Source organism: Naegleria gruberi, assembly GCF_000004985.1.
Source record: "Naegleria gruberi genomic scaffold NAEGRscaffold_28, whole genome shotgun sequence".
Taxonomy (NCBI): domain Eukaryota; phylum Heterolobosea; class Eutetramitea; order Acrasida; family Naegleriidae; genus Naegleria; species Naegleria gruberi.
Genome location: NW_003163299.1, coordinates 143,535 through 166,036, shown reverse-complemented (window position 1 = coordinate 166,036; position 22,502 = coordinate 143,535). Strand labels below are relative to the sequence as shown.

Sequence of the window (22,502 nt, the reverse complement as noted above, 5' to 3'; positions counted from 1 at the left end):
TGTTTAATTTCCTAATCATTATTTAAATTTTTATGGAGAGTACTTTACAGAGTTAGTACGAACAGTAATAGAGGAAAATTGATATTTTACAATTTCCATTTGATAAATTTCTAATAGAATATTGCATCAATTCCTCTTTTCACTGAATCATTGGCTACATTTGAGCAAAATTCCCATTCATTCCATCCTGCGGTTTTCTTTCTCAATTTTGAATACTTTAAGCATTCTTCATGTTTAAATCAACCTTGGAACCTGCCTTAAAGGATATAAATCTTTATGAATAACTTCCACTGATGAAAACCACTTTACAATCCTTTAGTGTTGTTTATTGATCTAGTTGTATGGTTTAACCAACTCACTGTACCACTTGGCAGAGTTCTTGACATATCTTGTAAGATTAGGACTATTATAGTCAACAAAGACAACACCAAAACGACAACTATAACCATTGGTCCATTCAAAGTTATCCATCATTGACCAAACAAAGTAGGCCTTAACATTAACACCATCTTGCATCACTGCATTGGATACCTCTGTGAGATAGTCATGTAAATAGTTAACTCTAAAAGTGTCGTTCAAAGCTTGACTAATTGGCATTGAGCTTTCACCTGGAGCATCAACACCATTCTCAGTCACATAAATCATTTGTGGATTATATCTCTTTTGAATCCAATTCAACATGGATCTGATTCCTGGTGGATAGACAAAGAGCCAATCAGATTCAGCTTTTGGACCAATAGGAACACCATTCTTGTAACTAGAGCCTTCGGTTCTTTGGTCATCATTGAAAGTTCTTTGATTAACTGGTGGTAATGGTGATTTTCTATTTCCAATATAATTACTAGTATAATGGTTAAGTCCAATAAAGTCAACTGAACCCTTCAATAATCTCTTTTCTTGCTCAGTGAAAAGTGGAAGTCTATTTCCTTCAACGAAATCCTTCATTACTTGAGGATAATCTCCAAAGAAAACTGGATCAGCAAACCAACCAAAACCAAATAAGAGAGCTCTTTCACAAGCTTCATAATCTTCCTTGGTATTTGTGAGAGGGTAGTAAAAATTGGAATTGAGGGTAATACCAATTCTACCTTGTTGGTCTTGTTGATACTTGTCACGATAGACCTTAACAGCATGAGCATGGGCCAATAGTTGAGAGTGAGCAGCCATATAAGGCATATTTGAGCTATTTCCAGCAGGACTTGATCCACAACCCAATCCTGGAGCCCAATCATTGCAACCATGTCCCAATACAGATGTAATGAATGGTTCATTGAAAGTAATCCAATCCTTAACACGATCTCCAAAATGAGCAAAACAAATATCAGAAAAATCTCTAAAAGCTTGAACAGTTTCCTTAGAATTTAACCAACCTCCATAAGTATCTTGTAAATATTGTGGTAAATCCCAGTGATACAATGTAACTGCAACATTAATTCCATTTCTAACAAGTTCATTAATTTCCATATTGTAATAATCAATACCTTTTTGATTAATACCATGTTTCAAAAGACCAGTTGGAAGAATACGAGGCCAACTAATTGACATTCTATAATTCTTAACTCCCAAACTCTTCATCAGGGCAATATCTTCCTTTACCTTATGATAGTGATCATCAGCAATGTCACCTGTTTGATTATTATAAATTTTACCAGGAATATGACTCCAAGTATCCCAAATACTCAATCCTCTTCCATCTTCCTTATATGCTCCTTCCTACATTCATTTCCAAATCATTAATCATTAATCAATAATCAATATTCAATATTCAATATTCAATCATAATAAAATTATTGTAACATTCCAATTAATTATATTATATTCAATAATAAATTTAATTTGATAATAATTTAATCAAACACATAACCATCATGATGATCATTATTATAACAAATTATTTTAACAACAATTTGTAAACATACAATTTGATAGGCAGCAGTAGCAGCACCAAATCTAAAATCCTTTGGGAACGGAATATTAGTATTAGCAAGACTAGCTGCGGAAATTAGGCTAGAGATGAGAGCGAGCAATAACAAGATGACCACAACTTGTCTCGTTAATAAAGTTTGTTGTTGGATCATTTTTTTGGATTTTGAAAAGAACTCCGAAAGGATTACAGTAAGTTTGAAATCACAACGAATAAGGAAATTGTGAATCATACTCCTTGAGAGGTCAATTAGGGTTTAAGTATTGTTTGGATTGAATTTAGAAGATTTTGAAATGCATTTTCTTGCATTTTCTTCATAATAGAAGAAAAATCTATGAATTGTCCTTTTATGGATATTTATTAAAAATTACAATGTTTTGACTTAGCTGTATCAAACTAACATTAATTGCATTGTAATGAATTCATATCGGTATAATTAAAGAGAGGGTTTTTAGGTATTATAAATGATTTTTTCAAATTAAAATTTAATGAAAAAACAATTTTAAAAAAAGAAAAGAAATTGATAATGTCCATCAGCAACAACGATATTCATTTGAGAAGGATAGCAGCAACAAAGGAATATCACTATCAACAACCTATTCATCAAGAGCAACCCATTCCCGAAGATAAAATCTCCAAAAATCAATCCACTGGTTCATCTTTGAAAATTATCATGAGCTTGTTAATATTCGGCTTTTGTTGTGCTCTTCTACTTGTAATCTTTACTCGTTCTTCATCTTCATCATCTTCAAATATTATTAATGATGATGACAATCATCACAGCATTCCTCAGGAAGCATCTCCTCCAATTAAGGAAAACTCTAAACAAGACCTCAAGAAACCCGCCACTGAAGGACTCGAAAAAAATACGCACGCATCTGATCACCCAACCAAACTCTCCAAATCTCTCAACCCGAAGAATACTAAGGATAAAGAGGTAGTACAGACAGAGAAGGAAGCAGATGTAGCCAGCACTATAAAACCATCATCCAAGAATGGAAAAATTAAAACAACTCAAGAGAAAAAAATGAATAGAATTGCACCATTGTTTATTGCTCATGGAGCTCCTACTTTGGCCATTGAATTGGATCATGCCATGAATAAGTTTTTGGGAAACAAGCTTTCCAAGCAATATAAAGGACAAGATGCTCCGAAGGCAGTGGTTGTGTTTACTGCTCATTGGGAAGATTCAATTGCAAATAATGGAGTTGCTATTACTTTCCATGATGCTAATACTGTTTATGATACAATTTATGATTTTTATGGATTCCCTGATGAGATGTATACTATCAAGTATCCAGCTAAAGGTAAGTTGACTGAATTGTATTGATTGACATTTGTGAACTGTACCAATACGAAAATGTATGAATTGATTAATTAGGTGCTCCACAAGTTGCTCAAAGAATAGAACAATTACTCAATCAGAATAATATCAAATCAAGAAGAGAATATAAAAGAGGCCTCGATCATGGTACATGGGTTGTTTTGCAAACTCTCTTCCCTGGTGCAAAAATTCCTGTAGTTCAATGCTCAGTCGATCCAAGAAGCTCAATAGAAACTCATTACAATATTGGAAAGGCATTAGCTCCTCTTGCCAATGAACAAGTTTTAGTGATTGGAAGTGGCAGTACAGTTCATAATCTTGGAAGAGTTAATTGGGGAAAGAAGACTCCAGATGCATGGGCAGTAGAGTTTGATGATTGGTTAGTTGACAGAATTTCCAAGTGGAACACAGAAGAATTATTTGCATACGAAAGGTTTGCACCAAATGCAAGAGCTGCTGTTCCAAGAAGTGAACACTATGTACCTTTGTTTGTAGCAATGGGTATGACACACGAAGAGAAGACCTCTAAGGTTATTGAGAGATTCTATGATCTTGGAAGTTTGAGTTATTTGAGTTTTTCCTTCTAACCATCACTGATAGTTTGAAATCACAATCTGTAAATAAACCATATTTCAATTTTCCTTTCGTACATTGTTTCATCAAGAAAATTTTCCACAATATCTGTTCACCTTGATCTTTGTAAAATGATCAGCCTGGAGTAATGCTCATTGTAAAAATTTCGCGTTTTTACCTCGGACAAAAATGTTGAATTACATTCGTTTCCAGTTGTAAATCAGCCATGGAAATGTTTCTATTTAGGTTTCAGGGAGATTTGAGAATGATGATCAAAGAAGATTGTGGTTGTTTGAAAAGAGTGTTGAAGGCAAATACGCACAAAAAATTGAACAACTTCTCTCTTGTCTCATCTTCAATCTTACACAACTGTTCTTTCCAGTTCTTAGCATAAATTGTAGTTAGACATTGTAAATTAATAATTGACAACACATCTAGAAGTAACTCCTATCAAATATTAGTCCAATTTTAAGGTAGGAATAATTTGTAGCACTCATTTCCGCTCATCACAAAAATTCCTTGGAAATTTTATCTTGAAAACTGAAAAAAATTTCCAACCGTCATTCTTGAGAAGCAACACGTGGAAAAATCAACCACAGAAAAAAAGTTGGAAAAACGTAAAGTCGATAGCTATCAAGAAGTTTTAATCTTGGAACAAAGACCTGCAACTACCCACTAATTCCTGAGCGAAAAAAAGGAACGCAATCTTTTTACACACAATACCACTATTCACCATAGGGTTTCTATCCATTTATTGCAGCATCAAACATATATGAAGATTTAGAGAATGTTTTTTGATGCTTCTACTTTAAAAGTTACCACTTCGGGTAACAGCAATCAGCAGCAGCAGAACAATGTCTCATCTGCATCAACCTCACAATCAGCAGCCAATCATCACCAACAACAATTGTTGAATCAGCTACAGAGACAATCATTGCAGAGGGGTAATTTATTTGCCATGCCAGGTACTCAGAGTAGCATGAATAGTACTGAAGAATTAAACCAATACAATCAAGCCTTGAATGCATTGCAATCAATTGAAAGTCAATTTGATCTAGGAGTTGAGGAATTCCTCAATGATGAAGATATGGATGACCAACAATCAAAGAATGACAATCAAATGTACTTTGATACATCATCTCTCTATTCGAATGGATCATCAAGTACAAATCCTCAACAAATCTTTGCCACCAACAATAATCAATTCCTTCACAATGCTCACAATACAGTTCTCCAACATAACAAGTTGTTACAAAGCTATTTAACAAGTATGACCCAACAGCAACAACAGCAACAACAACCACAACTTGTTTCTACCAGTAGGCAACAGGTACCAACTGCTATGAATGGTGTTGTGCAAGCAACAACAGCTCAGCAACAACAACCACAAAATGCTTACAAACAAAATTCCAATAATAATAATAATATGGGAATGGCCAGTTTGCCACAACAATCATCGAAACAATCATCAGCAGCTAATAGTAGCAGTGCTTTGAGTAATTTTGGAGCCATGATTTCAACCATGACTGGTTTGCCAGGTGGATACAATGCAAACTCAGCCCCTACCTCCAACAGCACTCCTATTTCATCCTCATCATCAAGTAATCAATTACAAACATCAACCAGGGACTCAAATTCGAGGTCTAGTGCTTCCCCTCCAACCACTCAATTCTTTCCAACATTGGACAAGGGTATCCATGCTGTGCAACAGGTGATTGTGAATGGTGGTATTACAAATGTTCAAATTTGGTCGAATTGTCTCATGCAATTAATTCCAGTTTTGAAAATAATGGACGATACAATTCCTGAAACTGTAATTGGTGGTAAATCAGTTTCTAATAGGAAAAAGACTCCTTTAACAGTGTCAATTGAAGTTTCCTTGGATAGGTTCAGAATGTTGGTGAGTACAATCATCAACATGATAAGGCAACGAAACTCAATCCTGGAAAAGGAAGGTGAAGCCTTCTGTCAAGTTAGTGAAAAACTCAACTTGACAATCAATTTGGAGGATCTCAAGACAAAGGTTCAAAGAAATGAAATTGCATTCAGTGATGATTTGTGGAGGGCTGATGTGACACTTCTTATGAGCAGTCAAGAACAAGATAAGGGCTTGACCAGAGACAAACCAAAGAAGAAAAAGTCTGAAAATAGTAGAGAAGGCTTTTCTGTCTTTTCTAATCCAGAAAACCCAGCTACCACCATCATTCAATATGCACCAATTAAGGCTGGTATTGTATCAAATAATAAGAAGAATTGTCAACTTCGTTACAAACTTTGTTACGACAATTGGTTGACTTACTATGTAGATTCCACTAAATTATTTGCCATTAATTGTGGTAAGAATACTAAGAGTAAGAGAAAATCCAAAGGAGGCGAAGATATTGGCAAAGATGAGGAAGATATGGACGAATTGTCTAATAATGGAGAAAACTCTCCTCCTTCCTCTCCTGTACCAAATAATGTATCATCTATCGTTGTACAAAGTCAAACACCAAAAGAAAAATTAACTAGGTCATCATCAACCGCCTCTTTGGGTTCTTCTTCCTCGACTGAAAAACCTCAAACTGTTGCAGTTGCTTCCAATGGTAGTTTTATAGTTTCTCCAAAATCTGGCTCTAATGCTGGTGGATATCTCATATTTATTCAATGCAATTTTGATAGTAGATTGATTACCGACCTACAGGAAGTTAAGGTTTTCCTTGGCGAGAAGGAAGTGGAAATTAAACAAATTAACCAAAATGCCATTTTTGTAATGGCTCCACAAATTGACTTCAAAGGAGAAGTGCCAATTGAAATTAGAACAAGTAACTTTTCAGTATCTAATCCACAAGACTTGAAGTTTGAGTTTTTGGATGATAGCAGTTCAAATATTATGGTTGGAGAATCTACCAAGAAGAGAAAGTTTGTTGATTGTTGTGATGGTGAGTGTGGACCTGTCTCTCTCACTTCTTCTAATTCCTCAAACGGTATTAGCAGTACTTTCAATCCAACAGCCATCTCCCTTTCCAAGGACAAGAAGAAGAAGAGAAAGGAATCATCAACACCTTACAGAAGAGAATGGGCCATTGTTATTGCCATCGATAAGTATCACCATAATGGACTTTTGCATCAATCTTCAGCCTCATCTGTTCACGATGCCATGAATATTTCCAACATTCTTTCAAAGATTTATGGTTTTGAAGTTAGATTATTGTTAAATGAGGAAGCTACATGGAGCAAAGTCAACCAGCTGTTTGTTTCCCTTGCAGAGAGTGATAGTTTGCAAAACGATGATGCCATACTCATTTTCTTTACTGGTGTTTCTCTTTCCAAGCAATACAATAACGGCTACACTGAAAATTATTTGGCCTTATATGATACTGATCCAGATAACCTTGTTAATACAGCCATTTCCCACCAATCCTTTGTCAATTTCCATCATAGATTGGCTGCCAAACATACCCTCTTTATTTTTGACACTTTCTATAATGGTATACTCATGAAAGTAGTCAATGATAGCCATCCATCCAAGGATATGAAGTACTATTCCTCCAACAAGGCCGTCCAAATTATTTGCTCCTCTCAAAAGAGTAATGGAATGAAACCAGGTGTCTTTAGTAAGGAGTTGGTAAATCTTTTAACAACTCTCAAATGGGGATCCAGTGTGAAAGGTCATTTAACTCTCACTCCATTCTACACTGCTAGTGATTTAGGAAAACAACTTCAAACAAGAGTTCACAAGGAAACAGGTGGCGTCCAAGTTCCAAGATTTGGAGAAGTTGAGCTTGGAGGAGGAAACTTTTTATTTATTCCAAAGTCCTACGAAAAGCACAGTTACAATTCTGAATTGGAAAGAATTGTATCACTCCTCTCACTCTATGAGGATTATATCCAAAACATGAATTTAGGTGATATGCACAAACATGAATCTGTAAGTTTTTGTTTAGTAACAATTTGTCCAATTAACCCTAATATAGTTGATGGCTCTATTGAAAGTTAAATTCTTCCAAATTTCCAATTACTACCTGCAGACATTTGAAAAATTGATTAATGAAGAAAAGATAGAACTTCGTTCAGATGTTTACACCAATCACAAATTGAACTTGACTGAAATTATCAAGACTGTTCGTCATAGTTATCTTGCTCTCTACAGATGGACTGGTGAATGGATTTTACATAATCCATATCATCTTGCCGATGCAAACAAAAAACTATTGGACATTAATCCAGGAGCTGTCGTGAAAAGAATTTTCGTTGTTGGAATTCCAAATATGACTGAATCTGAAGAAAAGGAATATTACAAGCTTATGCATTACCATCATTCATGTGGAATTGAGGTAAGAGTTGTTCATCACAAGGATCTGGATGATAGAAAAGAAATTCCACACAACTTTTCCATTCTAGACTCTAGACTTGGCCATTACCTTTCCTTTGAAGATGATTATCCAAAATCTGTCATTATTTTCAATAGAAAGAGTGTTGCTGACTTGTACTACTCCAAATGGGTCTATGTTTATAATCATTCTACACCATTTGAAGACTACATTAAAGAGAAATTCCCAGAAGGTGTCGATTTTGGCAATGTGACTCCATCAACTCTTCCTGCTGCAACCTGTACAGAAGCCAAACAATGTCATCCTCTTTGTAATACTGATCACACTGTGAGTGAAACCATTCCTCCTTCTAATACCTTGTATCAGGATAAGAATATGAGTCTCACTGATCCTCTCCTTTCATTTGATATTCATGAAAATATTGAAACTTTGCAAATTTGTTTGGATCCACTCTTACAAGGATTCAAGAAAAAGTTCCTCGAAATGATCAACACTCCAAAAGACAAGCATGCTCGTCATTGTGGTAAATGTCTTCTTTTACAAAAGTTCCACTCTATCAGTATGCACTATGAAAACCAAATTACAACCTTCTTTTCTAAAGGTGAAATTGTTGTCCATGCCAACTTTTATGATAGTATGAGATTAAGATTACACGATATTCAAGAATATGTTGAAAAGAGTCATCACATGATTATTCCAATTCACTCATGGACTGTTGCCAATAGTGTTCAATCACCATATTTTACACAAGAAAGTGTTCTTGAAGTTGCAGACATGAATAAGAGAGTCAATAAGAGAAATCCAAATATTACACTGGAATGTATTTTCGTATTCCACAAGGAAATATTCGATCAAAGCCAAGATAATGTAACTTCACAACAAATTATTTCTGGAGCATGGATTGAGGAAAATAATCTATCAAAGAATGATATTATCTATGGATTGAAATATTACAGAGATAGTGGAATTAGAGTTATGGTAACATTCTTGGATAGTATTGAGGAAGTTAAACAAACAGTTCCTGGAAGTTATTCTATCATTGATGGAAAAGTATGTGGTTCAACCATTCTCTCAATTGAACCATCCAAATGCTCAGGAACTCATGCTTTCTACATGAATGCCATCGATAGTGGTGAGAGTAACGTTAAACAAAATAAGGAATTATTTGAAAGTCTTAGACAACGCTCCATTCCACTCGATGATTTCCTTGTAAAGTATGATGCCCCTTCTTCTTCCACAACATTGTCAAGTGAAGCTGCAAGAGCAATGATGGAAGATAGCAAGTAAATAATTAACCTTTTTCAGAATTAAATCAAAAATGCAAGTAATTTGTTCGAAATAAGAATTTAATTTTGATTACTCTATTCAGTAATTAGTTGAATTCTGTTTGGGTCATCATTGATTGAGCGTCTAATCTTTTTATCTACCTTCCAGTGAGGACTCATATGAGTTGGTGCCAAAACATCAATAAAGTTTTGTCTCCACATGATACAGAATTCATCCAATTTGTCCAGATATTCATCGTCGTTTTTACACGACTCCTTCATTGCCTTGATAACTCCTTCTCCGTGTGATTGGAATAATGTAGTGTCAGTAACTTGAAGTGAAGCAATATCTTCAAGAATTTCCTGAGGTATTGGATCATTTTCATCATCATCCTCATCATCTGTTGGATCAGAGTACTTTCCACATGATTTGATGAAAATTCTGAGTTCATATTCCAACTCTTCCACTCGATTGGCTGGCATTTTGTCCTTGGATTTCAAAATAGCATTTGCTGCCTTCTTAGCACTTGCAAAATCTACATTCTTTACCATTCCAACTCCTCCAAGAGGCGATCCATACTTTTCCGATATTTGTTTTCTCAATTTAAAAGCTTCAGTTTCATATTTCTCATGGCAATGAGCACACAAAAGACAAACATCGTGTGACGAGTGAGATCTCACAAACTCTGGCATGTGTTTTCTATATTCAAATGAGATAATATGATGTCTTGTCAACTCCTTATCAACTCCACAAGCAACACAAATATTTTCCATCTTGGAAAGATAAAAATCATCATCCTTATGTCCGTATCCTTTTGGTCTGAACATTAATTTAATACTATTCTCATTAATTTGTTCAGCCAATCCTTTCTTTAAATACCAATTGAATTTGCGTTGTTCAATCTTTGCTAACAAGACCATATCATCCGAATACAAATTCAAATCATCATAATTATTACGAGAGAGTGTAGCATGACCGTGTGCTCTCTTATTAGAAGATGATTCACCATTAGGATTCATCTTTTTAGCTTGTTTTTCCCAGTACTTTCTCTCCTCTTCAGATTCAAAATAATCTTCATCATCCTCATCATCAGACTCCATATTTTCAAAGAGTCCTTGCTCCTTCTCTTCATTCTTTCCTACAACCTTATCCTTTTCATCCTCTTCAAAGAAGAATTTGTAATCAACCGAATTATTCTTTATATTATTATCAATTTCAAAATCTTGTTGAGCAATCATTTCCTCCAGAGTTAATTTTCTACTACTACTATTTTTATCACCAACAATAGGTGTTGTATTTTGATGCTCCGATAAACAAGACGGCGACAATGATTCTAATGATTGAGACATTTTTTTCAGACTTTAATTGTAAAGTGTTTGATGGAGCAGGGATTGGAACTTGTGAAAGTCTGAAATTGCACTTTGGAATAAAACACGTTTTTTGATGGTAGCTTACCGAGTACTTGTGTGCTTGTTTAAAATTGATGAACAAATGACAGTTTTGAACGACAAAAAAGTATCCCTTGAAATTTCTATTAGCAAAATGATTCTCCCATGCCGGGAATTGAACCCGGACCTCCTGGGTGAAAGCCAGGTATCCTAGCCATTGGACTACACGGGAATCTTATTCACGATGAAAATTCATCGATTAAGAATATTAATTTTAAGCATAAGAGTGAAATAACTTAGCATGAAGCCTTCGTTCTTTAAAATACAAGAAAAAAAAGCCACAAAATGAAACGAAAGAATTTAACAGATTCATCACTGAAGAAGGCTCCTCCCAGTAAAAAGAGCAAAGAGACAACAAGCCTTAAATCATACAACCAACAACAATCCAATCAACACGATAGGGTGAAACTAATTCTCTCCGATTTATTCGAATCAACTAATGAAAATCAGCAAAGGCTTCGGGATAAGTTTGTACTACAATCGAAGGGAAAAGTTAAATGGCTAGAGAATAGGAATGTGATCAATCCCCACATTCCAATTGAGTTTTCAAAGGATAAGGAATACATTTGTAATTATCTGGCCAAACGCAAAAACCGCCACAGATTATTAGAAACTGAATTGAAATCTATTCATGAGGATTTATTTCAAGATTTGGATGTTCTGTATTCTATTATGAAATATCAGGATAACTCAACTATAAACTGTTTGATAGATTATATCGATGAACAGAAGGCGAGAGCATTAGTTGGTAAATTTGGTGTTTCTGCATTGTTGAGACATCCAATATTAATCAATATTTATCCCTATTTGCTGGTGAAATGTATTAGAGAATTGCAGGATACTGAAACAATATTAAGAATAATTGGAGAACTGCACATTCCATCCTTATTTTACTTAGGTTTTTTCACTGATGATAAGGAGATAATGTTAAAATCCATATGTGATCATAATCTCACAATTAATATACTATCAACAGACTTGTTGGATGATGAAGACTTTTTGTATGAGCTGGCTCTGAAAATGAATCAAAAAAATGGTTATTTTGAGTCTAAATATCTATCTTCCAGACTCTTAGAAGATGAGTCATTCATGTTGAAATTGGTGAAACTAAAGGGAGATCACTTGAGAGATTGTCCATTGATAGATGATTCTGCATTTATGTTGAGAGCTATCATGGAGAATTTTGCAGCAATTTACCATGTACCAGAAGATATGAAAAATGACCTCGCATTCCTTAAACAAGTGGCTGGACAATGTGCTAAATCTCTACTGCTTATTGAAATAGATATTGCTGTATTGACATCACTTCAAAAAGAAGTACTAAGAAATGTTAAAAAAGAAAGATCGGACAAGAAAAGAATTATAGACCTCTTCATATTTAATCCGACTTTCTTAAAACATGCATCTGAAGAATTATTGCAAGACAGTAGTTTCATGACAAAATATTGGGAAGATTTCTGTAACCTTCACGCACGTTTTTACAAATCACTTCCACTGATAGATTTGTCTTGGCTTCAAGATTTCAACTTTATGAACCAAAGGAAAAAGGACGAAGAATACATGATCTCACTAATTACAATTAACCATCACGCATTTCATTTTGCTGCTGATAATCTTCGCTGTGACAAATCATTTGTGCTTAAATCCCTCCAAGCAAAGAAGAAAACCTCTAAATTCATTCCAAAAGAATTATTCGAAGACAGAGAATTTGCTTTGAATTGTTTGAACATAACTGGTAGAGTTTTCAAGCACTTTCCTGATAGATTCAAAGGTTAGTTTTCAAATATCTTTGTATTTATTAATTTTTCATAGATGAAGAATGTTTTGTCTGCTTAGCAGTAAAGCAACACTTTAGTAATATGCGTTTTGCATCAGATAGATTGAAGGATGACAGTGTTTTCCTTCTTAGATTACACAAAGAACGTATAGAATTTGAGTTAACAAGAAATGCCATTTCACATCGTTTACAAAATGATGAGAACTTTCTTTTAGATCTACTCGAAATTCATATTACCGAACAAATGGTTTTTTTCTGTTCAGAAGGAGTATTAAAAAACAAAGAGTTTGTTCTTAAGGCAATGAAACGTAGTAGAGATGAGGATTTGTTTATGAATTTTAGTGGTAGTAAGGAGATTGCCAGAGAAGCTGCAACATTAGGATGTGATTTAGCTAATTTTGATGATAAAATTTATAACGATAAGGGATTAAGGCGTTTAGTAGCCAAACATTCAGGAATTCAAACAGAATTTTCACAAGAATTATTTGATTTACGTATGGAATTTGCTTATCATGATTGCAAAGTTTAATTAATGTAAATAACAACTTGTACCAATTTCTAATTCAATTCTGAAACTCATACTCTCAAACATGAACAAGAAGGAATGGTTATGGTCATAGTCAGTTAAATGTGCAAGTTATCACTGAAATTATTGCAATGAAAAATTACAATTTCCAATAAAATCTAAAATTAACAAAAATTTCAAAAATTATTATATTATTATTAATTATCCAATTTAAAATTGTTCTTTCAGTCTCTGACTGACAGTTCTCAATTTATTGTACACGACACCAGGTGGACTACCAAGAATAAGATCAACAATTGCACTTCTAGCCAATTGAATATTTGCAAAGGAACCCATCACATGAATACGAGCATCGGCAACAACAATACGAGTCTTGGTTGCATTCTCAATTGTAAATTTGACTGCACCTCCTTTACCAGCAATACGAGCAATAGCTCTGCTCAAGTGATCACCTTGTAAAGAACGTTTAACATCTTTAACATCAAAGGATTCAATATAGATATCATCCAATCGCAACAAAGCAAGAGAATCTTCAACTGAAAAACCAAGCATAAAGGCTTGAACAAAATCTCTAGCTTTGGTTAAATTCTTTAACATTTCGTTATCTTCACTTTCTTCTTCATCTTCTTGCTTTTTAGTATTGTTTGGTATTCTAATTTCTACTTTTTGTTGTTTGGTATTTACTCTTACTTGGAGATGAAGTTTTTCAACAATAGGAGTATATATGGATTCCCATTCAGTTTTGAGGGCTGTGAAACGATTAGCTGCAATACGAACACTCACGTAATTGCTATTTTGTGGGATTGTCTTGTTACGTTTTATGGATTTAATTGTTGTTGATGTTGATGGTTCTTCGGTATTGTCTTGTTGTTCGGATGATGATTCATTCATCTTGGTATCATTATATGGTTTAGAAATTGACTTTTTGAGGTGATATTGCTTTCGTCGTGATTTACCAGTCTTGGCTGCTTGAAATTCTGGTTCAGCAGTTGTTGTTTCCATTTGAGCATCTTCTTGAGCCCATACGTTTGTTTGTTCAGTTTGCATTTTTTTTTTGAAGTCAATTCTTTTGCAATTTTGAATATTTGAATTTTTTCAACTAACTACTTTCATCACATCTTATTATTTAAATTATTTAAATTAATATTTAAATTAATATCAGAAGGAAGAAGATAGCATGTACCAGGATATTTGAATTAATTTATTTTATTTAGATGTGTATATTATCTAGAATATTGACTTGAAATAAATTCCTTCATCAGTCCGTGGAATTCTCTCTTGCAAACCATCATCATCTTTTCTTCACTGTGCCACAAAAGAGCTCCTTGTCTTCTTGCATAGTCAACGGTGGCATTCAATTCGCTTACATTGGTAAATTTATCGTATACAACACTGGTAGTCTTGATAACTCTGTTTCTTTCCTTTTCCCAGAGGAGAATTTGATCAGAGACAGTATCAGGAATGACAGGCTTCTTTAGTCTCATTTGAGGGTGAGCATTCAATCTTAAGAATTGAAGAATTTGGTGCGCACTGATACCATTTTTCAAAGCTTCTCTGATTGTACTTCTTGTAATTAATCCAACAACCATGTTTGGTAAACGATATTCAGGGAAAATAAATAGGGAAAGGAGAGCAATTTGGAGTGGAGAATTAGTATAGGCATAAACTCTATAGTTGGTCTCTACAATAATATATCCATTATTGATACTATTGTGAGATCCAAATGATGAAATCAAATCATAACTTGTACTCATTGAGACGGTCAAACTTTTGGCGAGAGGTGTTGGGAAGAAGTACTTGTCTTTAATCTTCTTCTTTTTATCTCTGTGAAGATAAATTATACCAAGATCATTAAAATCGACGAGTAAACTCTTTTGAGTACTTGTCAGATCCTTACTACTATACTCTTTTCCAACATCCAAAAATCCCAATTCGAAAATAAAATTAAGAATTTCATTCTTGACTTGATTTCTTTGTCCAGATGTTTCAAGATAATGTTTAAGAAGTTTCCAAACTTGAACTTTGGTTTCTTGAAGTAAAAATTGGAAACCTTCATTGGTAATTCTTACAGTATCAGATTTTTTGATTAATTGTGAATACTTGAGCAGTTCATTAACATTTCCTGAGAATGTTTGCTCTGATTCAGCTGCTGTTCCTACTAGATATAACAGTACATTTTCCCATTTTCTTTTAGAATATTCTTGTAAGAATTCAGCTCCAATTTCCTTAGTCTTGTGCTTTTTTCTCTTTTTCTTTTTTGGTTCCAATTCATCCATATTTTCTTCTGATATACTTGTTTCTGGTTCTTGTTCCTTCCTCTTGTGACTAGAGGAGTGACTTGTTGTTGGAGCTTGTGCTGATGGTACACTGGTGACTAAATTCCTAAATGTATCTTGGAAATATCTATTGAGTGTAAAATCGGAATTTGATGTTTTTGAAATGATTCTATATTTTAAAAGTTGTGAAAAGGCATTTTCGTGAGCATCTCTTACTTCTTGTAAAATTGCTTCTTGATCTTGTTCTCTTCCTTTCTTTGCTCCATTGGAATCGAGATATCCAGACAAGTTAGTAAGTTTTTTAGGAATATCCATAGCAATTTGTTGACTATTAATACTACCACACAACAACATTCTCATCACATATTGTTTAGCAATATCCGGCAAGAATCTAAACACAGCTTTACATGTCCAAGTGTGACCATACAATAAATTCAACTCATCTGGTGTTAAAGTCAATAAATAGGAAAATATATTGTCCGATGAATCCAACCCTTCATTAACACTTTTTGTAGGTTGTGATGATGAAGAAGCGTTGAAAGACATTTTTTTTTGATTAAAAAATTTTATTAATAACATTTATGTGATGGAAAGTGTAAACGATCATCATGTGTATGTTTCTAACCTAAAAGTCTGATTGTTGAGAATTGAGTGATACTCTAATTCAAGCTTGATTTAGTTTGCTTGTAGAAATTGGTTCATTCTCAACAAAAGTTTCGGAAATGTTACAGAATTTATGGACCTTAAATCAAGATTCATTAGAGACGAGTCCACAATTATTAAGTTAAAAAAATGCGAAAAAAGAGTGCCATCAACCAGACTGAACACACTTACTCGAAGTTACCACTTGAACAAGAGTCCTCTTCTTTTAAATCCGAGGCAGCTCCCAATCAGCTCCTTTCTCTTGTGGCTCTTAAAATCACACACACAGAAACACCCCATGCTATAGCTCATGTCATTGTTTCGAAAAACAACAAAAAGAAAGAGAAAGAAAATTGGAAATGCCAGATGGTCTTTCATCGCTGTATAAAAGAATATTTGGATAGGAATGAAATGGAAAGGTTTGAAATTAAATTCGTTTTTGCTGATTCAACCTATGACTCGCTCGTTACAAGATTTGGCAAAGCCACACCTATCTCAGATAGTGATTTTATGAACTATGAATTCATTTACAATCACCCTGTCAAGAGTGGTATGACCCAATACACGTTCAAGACATTTAGTGTTCGAGTTGGATTTAAAAATAGTGCTGAGGTGGATCATCATTTATTTAACATGGTTATCTTTCAAGAAGACTTTCCAGGTTCTTTCGAATTGAAAACTCAACACTCTTTCTATGAGGCACTGAAAAAAAAGGAAGATTGTGAGGATTTTGTTCAATATTGGGATTCGTTATGTGCTACAAGAACATTGGGGCTATCTAAAATAGATTATAACCATTTAACAAAGGATGAAAAGTTGACTTCCTTAATCAAAGATCCTTGGTTTTGTTTATTTTCACTGTTGGAGAAAGAAGATGAAGGTGAATGGCTTTCAATCTTGAAAAAGTTGGATGACAAGGTAAATTGGGATAAGCTTAAATGTACTTCTCAAAAATTCTTCAAAAGTACAAATTCATTATTGCATAGATATCAATTACAAGAGGGGTTGGATAAGGTTATGGGAGAAGTGAGTTATTTCTCAACATTAGAGTCCAATTCCTCAACATTGGAACTGATTGTTCGATTGTCTGGCATGGTTCTAAAAATGAAACAAAATTGAATTTAAACCAAATATTATTAATGGCTCTCATTGTCAATAGTCCAAACTATTTGTCTTGTTCACTTGCTTGTTTCTTGTCAAATAGATTGTTATTAATTCATTTAATACCTCTTCTGTTTGCATGACAAAAAGCAAGCTGCTCAACTACGACTTGTTAAGCGCAGGTACTCCAGAAGGATCTACACAGTTGATTTCTTTTCCAATACAAGCAACGTGTCAAAATTTGAATTGACAATGAGAGCCATTCCTTACAACATTCTATCCAAAAAGCTCGTAGACCGATTTTGTTATAGGAACAGATAATAGAGTTTTGCAATTTTCCTAATCACCTCAAATTGCAAGCCACATTAAAGAAAAATCCAGTCACTTAAACACGTGTTCATCAAAGCAAAGTAGGACTGGTTCATCAACAAAGAAAAATGATCAGCCACCAACATGATAAGCTACATGGTGCGGAGCAGCACGATGATGTAAATAATAGTAATAATTATAATGACAAACATGATGCTGATGATGATAACAAGAATACAACTCTTAGTACGACGGAGAAATCTTCATCTTCTAACAATGATCCTTCTAAAGCAACAACAACAACTACATTTGAGAGGAACAAGTATTTATTGGTGATTATTGTTGGTATTATATTTCATTGTGCTTACATGATGAGTATATTTGATATTTATTTTAAATCACCAATTGTTCATGGAATGAATCAATATAGTTTTGATCAGTATGCTAATAATTCTTCATCTACTCTGAATAGTGGACAATCATCACCGTTTGCAAAACGATTGATTTTCATTGTCGGAGATGGTTTACGAGCTGATAAATTATTTGAGATTATTCGTGATAAAGACAAGATGGTTGGGGATTCTGAAAAGTATCAATTTCTCATTCAGAAAAAGAAGAGACAAGTGGCTTCAGTGCCTCATAGTATTTATGAAGGAAGTTTGGATTCACAAAGTTCTCTCAATGATGATTTAGAGGTTTCAGCTCCATTCTTGAGATCTAAAATGGAATCAGTGGCAAGTTTTGGAATTTCTCACACTAGAGTGCCAACAGAATCAAGACCTTGTCATGTGGCCATGATTGCAGGATTTTATGAAGATGTCAGTGCAGTGACAACAGGATGGAAGGAAAATCCAATAGAATTTGATAGTGCATTCAATCAAACTAATTATGTTCTTCAAATAGGATCACCAGATGTTGTACATTTATTTAAAGGAGAACATATTGATACTTTTAATTATCCCCCAGAGATGGAAGACTTTGTAATGCATGACAAATCATCTTTGGATAGATGGGTTTTTGATAAGTTTGAAAATTTAATCACTCACGATGAATCTGTCAAGAACAAACTCAAACAAGACAAGACAATTATTTTCTTACATTTACTCGGAATTGATACAAGTGGACATGCCTATAAGATGGGAAAGGGCTACTATGACAGTATTCGTTATGTGGATGAAGGAGTTGAACGAGTTCACAAATTGGTTAATGAATTTTTTGGTGACAATGAAACAGCTTTCATCTTTACAGCAGATCATGGTATGTCCTCTAAAGGTGCTCACGGTGATGGTAATCCAGAATGCACAAGAACACCACTTGTAAGTTGGGGTAAAGGTATTCGACCATTCTATGAAGGTCAAGGAAATATCATTTCTGATGGATCTTTCCCAAGTTCTACTGCAGAGGAAAAATATGTAAAACAATCATGGATGGTCAATCCAAAATTCAGAAAGGATATCAAACAAGCTGACATGTCTGTATTGATGAGTGCTGTTTTGGGAATCCCATTCCCAATGAATAATGTTGGTTCTCTTCCTCTTTCATATTTGGCAGGTGATGAGAAATTCAGAGCTATTAATTTTCACATTAATGCCAAGCAAATTGTTGCGCAATTATTGCAAAAGCAAGCTGCTAAAAAGGAGAAGACTCTATTATTCTTCAGAGAATACATGTCAAAGGAGGTACTGGACGCAAAATCAAATGCCATCACAAAGAAAATTATGGCTGAGGACTATGCTGGTGCAATGAACGATATTCAAGAATTGTTAAATATTGGTATTAAGGGTCTCAATTATTACATGACCTACGATTGGCCACAATTAATGTCGATCATATTTTTGGGATATGTTGGATGGATGTTTTACTTGATGGTATTTTGTTTGAGACATTACACGAAACTTGGTCATGAGGTCAAGGGTGATAATAACTTGTTTATCATTGGTTTTATTGCTATTACTACATTGATTAGTTTGAGTAGTTATATTTTCTTACAGAATGATCCATATCACTACCACATGTACACCATCTTCCCAATATTCTTCTTCTCCTACATTTTGAATCATGTAAGATTGATTTATCAATTCTTTTGCAAGTACTTTTCATTCCAAAAGGATGGTCAATCTCTCTTCATTATTATTGTTGTCCTTGAAGTTATGGTTTGTGGATACTTTTCTAGGGATATCTTCTCAGTTTGTTTTATTATTCTTGGAGTGGCTCCAACTATTTTGGAAATGAATTTCTCATACAGATTTGGATGGCTCACAACATGCATCATTATGAGCTTGTTTACATTACTACCTGCTGATTATGGAAATGATATTTCACTTGTTATTATTGGTACACTCATGTTCTGTGCCTGCCAAATCACTTGGAGAGTTATCAAGCCACCAAGAGAGAAATCCTTCTTCCAAGATGTTCTCTTCTTTGGACAGCTCACAGTTATAGCTCTAGCTTGTGCTGTGACAGTCAGTACTGATGTTTCCATTGCTAATAGAAGTGGTCTTCCATTACCTAATCAAATTGCTGCCTGGGGTCTATCTCTAATTTCCCTATTGCTTCCTTTCTTGTCTTCAAATGCCTATCAAGTGAGAGCTCAGAGCATCTTGTCTGGTTTTGCAACTCCATTGGTATTATTGAGTGTTAATTATGAAGTATTATTCTATGCTGGTATTCTAGTTGCATTCCTTTTCTGGATGAGACAAGAGAAGAAGAAGAGAAAGAAGGATGAGTCATTCACACCTGGGTGGCTTTCTAAATCAGAATTCAGTACTGCCATCTTCTTTATTTTCCTATTCAATGTTGGATTCTTTGGAACAGGTAACTTGGCCACAATTGCCAGTTTTGAATTGAGTTCAGTTTATAGATTCATTTCTGTATTTAGTCCATTTACTATGGCAGCAATTTTGATTTTCAAGCTTGCCATACCACTCATTGCTGTTACCATGATTTTTGTAATCATTCTCAAAGTTACTGGAACTCCTCATTTTGCTGCTCTCTTAATTGTTCTAGCTTTGAGTGACATTATGACAATTAACTTTTTCTTCCTTGTCTCTGATGTTGGCAGCTGGCTTGAAATTGGTAACAGTATCAGTAGATTTGCCATCGGAAATGCCATGATTATCATCCTCCTTCTCCTCTTCTCATTTGCTCAAATCTATGTCGGAAATGTGAGCAATAGCAAACCACAAATTACAGATTCCAAACAAAAGAAGGATTAGTCTCTTTCTCATATTCAATCTAACAACCTTCTATTTTGACGATAAATTTTAATTGAAATTTAATTTTTTTGAAATTCCACTTTTATCCACAGATCCAAATATGTTGCACTACCCAAATTCCCACAAAAAAAATAAAACAACAACAACCTTTGGGAAATGAATCATGGAGGAGGGGATAATGATTGGGATGATGTTTTTGTTTCATCATCTACAACAAATGGTGGAGGAGGAGTAACAAATTCTCAGCAACAAGGTCCTACGAATGATGTGATATTTGCAACCAACAATTCATTAGGTTCTTCTTCTTCTTTCGGAGGAGTTAATAATAATCCATATTCTTCTTCATCAACTCTATATTCTAATAACATCACCACCACCAATAATAATTACAATAGAAATGAACCAGTTTTGATTGATGAATATTCATCTTCAACAATTAATTCAGCATCAAACTCTAATTTAATTGGACTTCATGAACCAACACTGAATGATTTGGTGAATAATAATAATAACGGCGGATTAAAGAGTAAAATTAAAAACAAGTTAAAGAGAAAGAAGAAGAAGGGAGGTGTTAGATTCCAAGATGAAGCCAATGATGACGATAATGACGATGATGATGAAGTTTCTTCTAGTGATGAGGATGATGGTAAAGTTAAAACTGATAGAGTGAAACCATCACTTCCTCTCCAAAAACAAGATACCAATGAGAAGGGATTTACTGAGGTTATTTTACCACCTCTTCCAGAAAATAGAGCCATCAATAATTTATCATCACAACAAACAATTAATAGTGGATCGACAGGTGGTGGTGTTAATGGTGGTGCTACTACAGAGGAACCTGTTTCGAAATTAATGAAAGGAGATACACCTCATTGGCTCTTTATTTTGTCATTTGTAGTTCCGACTATTGTCGTTTGCTCAATTCTGGCAGCAATTCAATTGGGAGTTTGTGCCTATTTGTTTGGACAAATTAATTCTGATCCTACATTTAAGAATGACCCAAATGCACTGACATGGGAACATAATTGTACTCTTGTTGATATTAGTAATGATTGTGCTGAAAGAGGAAAATATTTGGATAGAGGAACTTATTGTTATTTTGATGTGAAATTTCCAAGTTTGAAAAATGTTACAGAGAATAATGGAACAATTTTGGAATTGACAACATTTTTACCTTATAATATGGAAGAAACAGGAATTTATTTTCCAATGAAAGTTGGAGATATTGTTTTGTGTTATACTAATAAGAAGGAGGATTTGGTTAACATTATTGAACCAATCTCGACACGATACGAAGCCTACTATGTTGCAGGTGGTATTTTGGGAGTCTTTGGAAGTATTTCAGTGGTAGCTGCTGTTTGTGTTATCCCTACGGCCTTTGTTCGTCCCAAGAATAGAATTTATTAAAAACATATTAATTTATTTCAAAGATATAATTATTCACTCTTATCCAAAACGCTGTAAACAATGTTTGCGACAATACAATAGACAATAGCAATAGCTCCAAATGCAATACAGATAACAGCCAAAATTGGAGAACTGATGAATTTCCTAGTGTATGGTGTTTCGCTCTTGTTGAATCTCTTATTTGCCTTATATTTGGAAACAAGGAACAAGAGTGGTGGAATGACAAAGGTAATCAAAAATCCAAACAATCCAACATATTTCAAAATAAATTCCAAATCAGAAACAAATAAAGCTCCAATAATTGGTGGAATGGCAGCCACCAATCTGAAGAAAACTTGAATCTTTCTGCTTGCTAAATATTTAGTTCCTGTAAAGAATGCAGCATGAATGTTGTTACCTAA

General features: G+C 34.2%; 10 protein-coding genes and 1 non-coding gene across 11 annotated transcripts; 6 read left to right on the top strand and 5 right to left on the bottom strand.

Annotated features, from left to right (window-relative positions):
- Positions 1 to 333: 333 nt before the first annotated feature.
- NAEGRDRAFT_68368 (glycosyl hydrolase family protein) lies at positions 334 to 2,078 on the bottom strand (the record flags this gene model as incomplete). Its single annotated transcript, XM_002676307.1, has 2 exons — positions 334 to 1,713; positions 1,920 to 2,078. The coding sequence occupies 2 exons, from the start codon at positions 2,076 to 2,078 to the stop codon at positions 334 to 336; spliced, it is 1,539 nt and encodes a 512-aa protein (XP_002676353.1).
- An 873-nt stretch (positions 2,079 to 2,951) lies between these two features.
- NAEGRDRAFT_68367 (uncharacterized protein) lies at positions 2,952 to 3,835 on the top strand (the record flags this gene model as incomplete). The annotated part of the gene is made up of 2 exons (XM_002676398.1): positions 2,952 to 3,231; positions 3,306 to 3,835. 2 exons carry the CDS (start codon positions 2,952 to 2,954, stop codon positions 3,833 to 3,835), a joined length of 810 nt encoding a protein of 269 aa, XP_002676444.1.
- Positions 3,836 to 4,608: 773 nt separating this feature from the next.
- Positions 4,609 to 9,421, top strand: NAEGRDRAFT_68366 (uncharacterized protein; the record flags this gene model as incomplete). Its single annotated transcript, XM_002676397.1, has 2 exons — positions 4,609 to 7,731; positions 7,778 to 9,421. The coding sequence occupies 2 exons, from the start codon at positions 4,609 to 4,611 to the stop codon at positions 9,419 to 9,421; spliced, it is 4,767 nt and encodes a 1,588-aa protein (XP_002676443.1).
- A 74-nt stretch (positions 9,422 to 9,495) lies between these two features.
- NAEGRDRAFT_68365 (uncharacterized protein) lies at positions 9,496 to 10,749 on the bottom strand (the record flags this gene model as incomplete). Its single annotated transcript, XM_002676306.1, has 1 exon — positions 9,496 to 10,749. One exon carries the CDS (start codon positions 10,747 to 10,749, stop codon positions 9,496 to 9,498), a length of 1,254 nt encoding a protein of 417 aa, XP_002676352.1.
- Positions 10,750 to 10,948: 199 nt separating this feature from the next.
- On the bottom strand, positions 10,949 to 11,020 carry NAEGRDRAFT_t358. Its single transcript has one exon. It is a non-coding gene; the product is annotated as a tRNA-Glu (tRNA).
- Positions 11,021 to 11,133: 113 nt separating this feature from the next.
- NAEGRDRAFT_68364 (uncharacterized protein) lies at positions 11,134 to 13,154 on the top strand (the record flags this gene model as incomplete). The annotated part of the gene is made up of 2 exons (XM_002676396.1): positions 11,134 to 12,619; positions 12,661 to 13,154. 2 exons carry the CDS (start codon positions 11,134 to 11,136, stop codon positions 13,152 to 13,154), a joined length of 1,980 nt encoding a protein of 659 aa, XP_002676442.1.
- A 163-nt stretch (positions 13,155 to 13,317) lies between these two features.
- On the bottom strand, positions 13,318 to 14,198 carry NAEGRDRAFT_79995 (uncharacterized protein; the record flags this gene model as incomplete). The annotated part of the gene is made up of 1 exon (XM_002676305.1): positions 13,318 to 14,198. One exon carries the CDS (start codon positions 14,196 to 14,198, stop codon positions 13,362 to 13,364), a length of 837 nt encoding a protein of 278 aa, XP_002676351.1. The 3' UTR covers positions 13,318 to 13,361.
- Positions 14,199 to 14,374: 176 nt separating this feature from the next.
- Positions 14,375 to 15,973, bottom strand: NAEGRDRAFT_68362 (uncharacterized protein; the record flags this gene model as incomplete). The annotated part of the gene is made up of 1 exon (XM_002676304.1): positions 14,375 to 15,973. The coding sequence occupies one exon, from the start codon at positions 15,971 to 15,973 to the stop codon at positions 14,375 to 14,377; it is 1,599 nt and encodes a 532-aa protein (XP_002676350.1).
- Positions 15,974 to 16,480: 507 nt separating this feature from the next.
- On the top strand, positions 16,481 to 17,188 carry NAEGRDRAFT_68361 (uncharacterized protein; the record flags this gene model as incomplete). Its single annotated transcript, XM_002676395.1, has 1 exon — positions 16,481 to 17,188. The coding sequence occupies one exon, from the start codon at positions 16,481 to 16,483 to the stop codon at positions 17,186 to 17,188; it is 708 nt and encodes a 235-aa protein (XP_002676441.1).
- Positions 17,189 to 17,811: 623 nt separating this feature from the next.
- Positions 17,812 to 20,646, top strand: NAEGRDRAFT_289 (uncharacterized protein; the record flags this gene model as incomplete). Its single annotated transcript, XM_002676394.1, has 2 exons — positions 17,812 to 18,034; positions 18,134 to 20,646. Coding segments are annotated over 2 exons (2,736 nt in total), but the record flags the coding sequence as incomplete, so codon positions are not given.
- Positions 20,647 to 20,850: 204 nt separating this feature from the next.
- Positions 20,851 to 22,101, top strand: NAEGRDRAFT_68359 (uncharacterized protein; the record flags this gene model as incomplete). The annotated part of the gene is made up of 1 exon (XM_002676393.1): positions 20,851 to 22,101. One exon carries the CDS (start codon positions 20,851 to 20,853, stop codon positions 22,099 to 22,101), a length of 1,251 nt encoding a protein of 416 aa, XP_002676439.1.
- Positions 22,102 to 22,502: the final 401 nt, after the last annotated feature.